This window comes from Alligator sinensis, unplaced genomic scaffold (assembly GCF_000455745.1).
Source record: "Alligator sinensis unplaced genomic scaffold, ASM45574v1 scaffold159_2, whole genome shotgun sequence".
NCBI classification, from domain to species: Eukaryota; Metazoa; Chordata; order Crocodylia; family Alligatoridae; genus Alligator; species Alligator sinensis.
In genome coordinates this window covers 2,282,091-2,288,221 of record NW_005841992.1, presented here as the reverse complement: position 1 = coordinate 2,288,221, position 6,131 = coordinate 2,282,091, and the positions used below count along the sequence as shown (strand labels likewise).

Below are 6,131 nucleotides of genomic sequence, written 5' to 3'. Positions count from 1 at the left end.
AAGAGTTGCTTATACTTAGTTTTCGCTCTGAAACACTGCGTCATCCTTGTTTTATTTGTACAGCCAATACTCCATGGTGGAAGATGATGAAGACTTGCCTCATCATGATGAGCGAACGTGGAATGTAGGAAATATCAATAGAAGCCAAGCTGAAAATTTGCTGAGGGGAAAACGGGATGGAACATTCCTTGTTCGGGAAAGCAGCAAACAAGGCTGCTATGCCTGCTCTGTGGTGTATGTATCCTCATAATTTTTTGCATGGATTTTGAAGTTCACAGTGACTGTGACTTCAGATTTTCTGTTGCCTGTGAGGCACTGAATTAAGCTAGGGACAGATATTCCCCATTGCCTTCCGTGGGGGTGGATCAGGCTACCAGGTGCAGGGTCATCTCCCCTCATTGCTGCGCATCCCTCTCTGACAGAACTCAGTCCTGTGGACCCCCACAGAGAGGCCTTGTAGACAAGGGAGAGGAATAAAAGCATGAAACAGCTCCTGGATCCTGAGTCATTTAGTCCTTTGTACCTTGTGCCTCCCAAAGCAGAGGCTAAAGCATGTTACGATAAGGATTCTGGTTAAATTAAAGATGTGTAGAATTTTTCTTAACGCAGAACACTACTGCTCTCTACATTTACCAACATTTTACTATTTCCTGCCAGTTTTCTCAAGCTGAGCTGTTTCATAATATTTCAACTTTACTGACAACCTACAAACCACCTCTTGTTTTCTTGTTTCCCTTTAGGGTGGATGGTGAAGTAAAGCATTGTGTGATAAACAAAACGCCAACTGGGTATGGATTTGCAGAGCCATATAATTTGTACAACTCCCTCAAAGAACTGGTGCTACATTACCAGCATACATCCCTTGTGCAGCACAATGACTCCCTCAATGTCACACTAGCCTACCCGGTATATGCACAGCAGAGGCGATGAAGACCTTGATACCTGGGTTTTTTTTTTTTAAAAAATGCAACAACATTGAGGCCTCAGGAGAGAGAGAAGGCTCCTTTCAACTTAAGTGATGAAGTTGAGCTGCAGTATCAAAGCTGTCTGTCTTCAGATGGAACTAGAGCTTTCTTCGCAACTGCAGAGGGAGAGATCACAGTATTAAGCTGTGAATGAATGTTTCTAATCTAAAGTGCTTTTTATTAAGAGAAAAACACGAGAGAGAGAAATGCTAAACCTGTCTCCCTGCAGGGACATAGAGGCCTTTAACCATGGTGCTTGTTTACGATCTCTTTGAAGCTTTACCAGCTAAAATGTTGGATTCTGCAGAGCCACGGTGTAACAGGTCTTTGTAATTCAGTTAACGGAATTTCTTGGCTGTGACCTGGTTCGGATTTGGTGTTACAATACTCAGTGGATCCAGACACGCAGCATTGTGGAGTTTCAGTTTCTGATGAATGATATGTAGCAGAATGGCACTTTCATTTATAAGGGACACTTTAAAAGGACTTCAGTTACAGTACGTTTTTCAGAAGAACTGATGTAATAACAAAGTGCCAGGAAGTGTTTGTTTAGACATTTAAAATCCTGTTTTAAGAACATATTTAAGACTGAAGAAAACAGGACTTTCAATGGCATACAGTATATAATAATGTACATAATCCTGGATGACTAACTATCATTGGTGGAAAATATCAATACCAAACTGCTTCTATTTTCTCTCTTCTGTTTGCTGAAAGCTGAATCCTTAGCCTGTGCTATGCAATACTGAATTTTTTTAGGCTGTAGTTCTCTTTCAAGTGTACCTATAGGCTAAGCTTTTTTTCTGTTTTTCTCTCTCTTTTTTTTGCCTGAAAATGATTTCTTGATTATTATTTTTGTTAATATTCACTTTGTTGGGTTTTTTTGTTTGTTTTTTTTGTTTGTTTTATAAGTGTACAGGATGCCAGAAAAGTTGGCCTCAAAATTAAAACTATGAAATATTTACAGTTTTCTTTGTATAGAATATTGAGCTGCAGGCTCAATGTTTAAAAAGTTCATAATTTTTTTGACTAAATATTTGTTGGGCAGTGCCTGATAAGCTTCAAAGCTGCTTTATTCAATAAAATATATGAACATTACAAAGTATCATTGAGTCCAACAATATTGTTTCAAGAATATCTTTAGAATATGGTACCATGCTGTTTGCTTTGTAAAGTTTTTGGGACTTTAGTCTAGATTGTCTTTGTGTCTGGAAGAAGAAAAACGTGTATCCATTTCTGATGGTTACTGTAGAAAAACAAATGAAAAATTGGATACTAGAATAGTCCATTTTAATTTCAAAAGTAACACACGTAGATTCTTCATAGCAAGTAAAATGACATCTTAACCTACCTTGGTAGACTTTTTGTCGGCATGTCAAGGTACTTTTCTTTTCATATGAAGGAAGTTTCTCTAGAGTATATGTGTAAGATTCCCAAGTTTATGCGGAACAGCAGGCTAATTAAGAGCAGGAAACCTTGCTTTTGTAAAACATTTTTGGGCTTTCCAGAATCAATATTCTATAGTTTTTCACAAATTTATGAACCGAAAGGTATTTTCACCTTCAGGAAAAAATTTAAATTTCAGGTGCCAAAGAGTTATAGGGTTTATTCAGTGAAAAAAAACCGAATGTCAGAGTCCCACTAACCAACAGGATGTAGAATTATTTTCTGTGGTGGCCTCCAATTGTTTTCTCATTATTGTCCCTATCAACACACACAAACTTGTGCTGCTACTTCACATATCATAGATTAACAAGGCAGTGATGGATGTGGGGAATCCTGAAGGTTTTTAGTGTAGGTGAATATCTGAGTCTGTTCTTCACTTAAGATGCAAGTGGAACATCCATTATTACCTGGAAAAAATAGATCCCATTGAGTTCTTTGAATACTGACCCTACTAGAAATCTGTCTCTTAAGATGAAGTCTGTATTTAGAAATTTGTACTTTTAGGAAATATTATAAGAAAATTAGTTTATCACCCATAGTTTCTACATTACCATTCATTTCTGAGGCTGTGAGGTTTTCATTTTTATTTTATAAGCTTATTGACTTTGCTTTTCTCTGGAATTTTCTTACTTGAACCTAGTTTTTCATGTCAGAGAGCAAAGTTCAACTGCCATTAATTTATCAGAAATAGTTCTTTCAAAACCGTGCTGAACATTTTTTGTTTTCTTATGTTTTTCTTTTTCTTGTGATTTTTTTTTTTCTGAAGTCTGCAACTCATCTCTTCTTCCTGGGCAGACTTCTCAAAGTAAGATAAGCTGTGTGTGTTTCTGTAATGACTTTCCTTAGGTTGTCAATTACTCTGGATTTAATGTCATTCTGAAGGGCTCACAAACATCAATTCGTTCTGTGTACAGCAATTCAATAACTGTCACAGTACATGAAAATACATTTCTAAAGTATATTAATTTTAAAAAAATTAACCTGTTTGAGGTAAAATATTAAATTTGTGCTCTGTGAGTAATAGGAATGTTTCACTTAAAATACTTTCCAGGAAATAACATAGGAATTAGACAGTTGAGACCTGGCTTTCCTTTTACTTATACTGTTGTAGACCCAGAGGAATTTTACTGAAGTCAACTGGTGTAATTCTTAGCTGGCACAACTTGGTGTGCAGTTCCATGGACTCAGGTGTGCTTTACCAGTTTGTCACCTGGGTTAGGGACAGAAATTATACATAAACTGGTATAAGTGATTGGAAACTGGTTAACATTTGCAACACAACAGAAGTTCAGTGCACGTATACTACTTTTGAAATGTCTGAAACCAGTTTAAGATAAACTGTATGGATGTAGTGTCAGACTTAACCGATTTAAGTTAAATCAGTTTCTTGAACTTCTGTCGCAGATCCCCTTCAGATTCAAGTTAACTCACAGTCCCACTGCATCCCAGGGTGCTTTGCATCCCTCCCACAACTTCTCCCTCACAGGGTGGGCAGGTGGACTTGGGCCAAACTGTCTGCTGCAGCTGAGCAGGAAAGTCATGTTCTAGCACCCCTGAGCTTCTGGCCAGGACCACTGCAGGCAGGTGGCTGCATTTCTGGAATCAAAAGTGAATGTCTGTTCATTTTCTTATTGGTTCAATCTACACAGCTTAAACTAACCTGTGAAGATTAAATCAATTCAGCCTCAGGCTTTTTGACTGTCTGTACTTAGCCTTGAATATCTGTTATTACAGGAGGGGAAAACTAGTGTATGTGAGATTTGGCCCTCACTTTTCTTGCATAGACAACAACAAATGAGCACAAAGTTAAGACTATTTTTCATTAAGGCATCTTAAATTGAAATTCTGCCTGCGTAAGCCTCCTATACTCATTCAGGGCCACTTTAAAACCTCAAAATAGTGCGTCAGTGGGATTTATATAGTATCTAAGCTTCATGTGGTCTTTCTCCACAGGGGTGAAATTCTGTAATGTGTTGTACAGTGTTGTACCTTTCTGACTGCTGAGTTTCAACCCCTTCATGTTATACACTCCACTCCAGTCTTGGTTGAGCTAAAACAGATGAATATACCTGGAAACTTAAACTTCATATGAACATGAAACAAAGATATGTTGATATACTGAAAACACATGGTGCTTTTAATAGAACTTTCTATTCAGATATATTTTTTCCATCTACTCTGGTTAAAAGCTTTTGTGTTTTTAAATAAACGAAGTTTCTGCTGAGCGGTAGTGGGGTTTTAAAAGGTTGTTCACATGATGCACAAAGAAAGAATGCGGTGATCATGAGCAGTGTGACGAAGCATTTGATTCTTTAAATTCAGGTTTAAATTCAGAGCCCTTGGTTGTGTTTGAGTGGATCATTATGTAGGTGCAGTTTTTGCCAAATGTACAAATTTTGCTGAATTGGCCACATGATTTTGCTTAGTTGTCTAACACACTCTCTCACGCATGCACACGCTGTCTCTCTCTCATGCACTCTTGCACACTCTCATATGCATACACGCACATGCACACACTAAGCATTTGTCAGTGCAAGTTTGACAGAAGGCTGAGTGTCTGTTTCTAAAACAAATAACTTGTCTTATTGGTTCACTTATCATAAAATATTTTTTTTGTCAAAAATCTGTAAAGCCAAATCTTCAAAGTTCTGTTTGATGTCAACTCTTCTGTAGTAAAGAAATAGCTTTGTCTTGTAATTGGCAATGATCTCTTATTGCTTGGGAAAACCTTCAGATGCTTCTAATTGGGAAAACTTCTGCTGATTTTTAACACAGTGCTTTTGCTATGCATGGTATTCAGTTGGGAAAGTGTATCCTGATACTGTTTTTCTTCAGGGTCACTTGAAATGGGCAGTTCGAAGCACAATGCCTCCCATGGGACAAGGTTCCAAACTGCAACATTCTGTAAAGAATAATGAAATATTGCTATAATAGAAGACTAAACTGGACTGTGTGAGCTGTTAGTTACATTGCACTTGTCCCTATGAGACTGCATTAGCTGCCCAAGATGCTGCTATTTTTTTATTCTTGTTTTAAAAATAAAGCTCTGTTCTGTTAAATGTCTTTAAAACATTAAATTTACTTTGTTTTAAGAATGGTCTTTGAGGAGGTGAAGGATAAGATGTCTTGTAAATTGCCTTTACAAGGCAATACTAAAATTGTGCCTCCTTGAAATTTTTGTTCAAGCTATAGATTTGATGGAGCTGTGTCTTGTTTTTAAGTTGCTTTAAAATTGTATTAGGTCTTCAAACAGAATAAAGGTTGTTTTGAAACTGCACTTTACTGGTTGAAGTCTCAATAACGACTATTTAAGAAAATATTTTCACAGGTTACATCACTGCTTCTATTGTATCTTTGCTCCTTTCTTTATAAGTAGAAATGAGTGTGCTCATTGAGTATATGATTTAAACTAATTTACTGAGTGGACAGTAAGAGTTGAACAACTGAGAGAGTCTTCTGTCTGGACTGATTCTAAAAACAGCAGTTTGCTTAAATAGGTATCACTGTAATTAAAACTTTGTCCTTTCTGCCTTCAAATTCCAAGTGTGATCCTGGCGTTACTGAAGTCCATGTCAGTTTTTTCATCTCTATCGAAATGGAAGTTAGCAGCATGTATACAATTCACTAAAGGAACAGAAGGAACTAATATGAGAGAGAGAGGATACTTTTTAGCGTTGGTTTACCTACCATGACTAGAAGAAAACATGTCTTTTCTTTTCC

The 6,131-nt window shown here is 37.0% G+C and overlaps 1 protein-coding gene across 4 annotated transcripts in view; it reads left to right on the top strand.

Annotated features, from left to right (window-relative positions):
- Positions 1–3,747, top strand: part of PIK3R1 (phosphoinositide-3-kinase regulatory subunit 1) — a 78,020-nt gene extending 74,273 nt beyond the window's left edge. For 3 of the 4 annotated variants that reach the window (XM_006021431.3, XM_025201392.1, XM_006021433.3), the window contains 2 exons: positions 64–234; positions 741–3,747. In XM_006021431.3, coding sequence (XP_006021493.1) covers positions 64–234; positions 741–930 — 361 coding nt within the window. In that variant the 3' untranslated portion in view covers positions 931–3,747. The remainder of the gene's footprint in view (positions 1–63; positions 235–740) is intronic. The other variant, XM_006021432.3, reaches the window with a different exon arrangement.
- Positions 3,748–6,131: the final 2,384 nt, after the last annotated feature.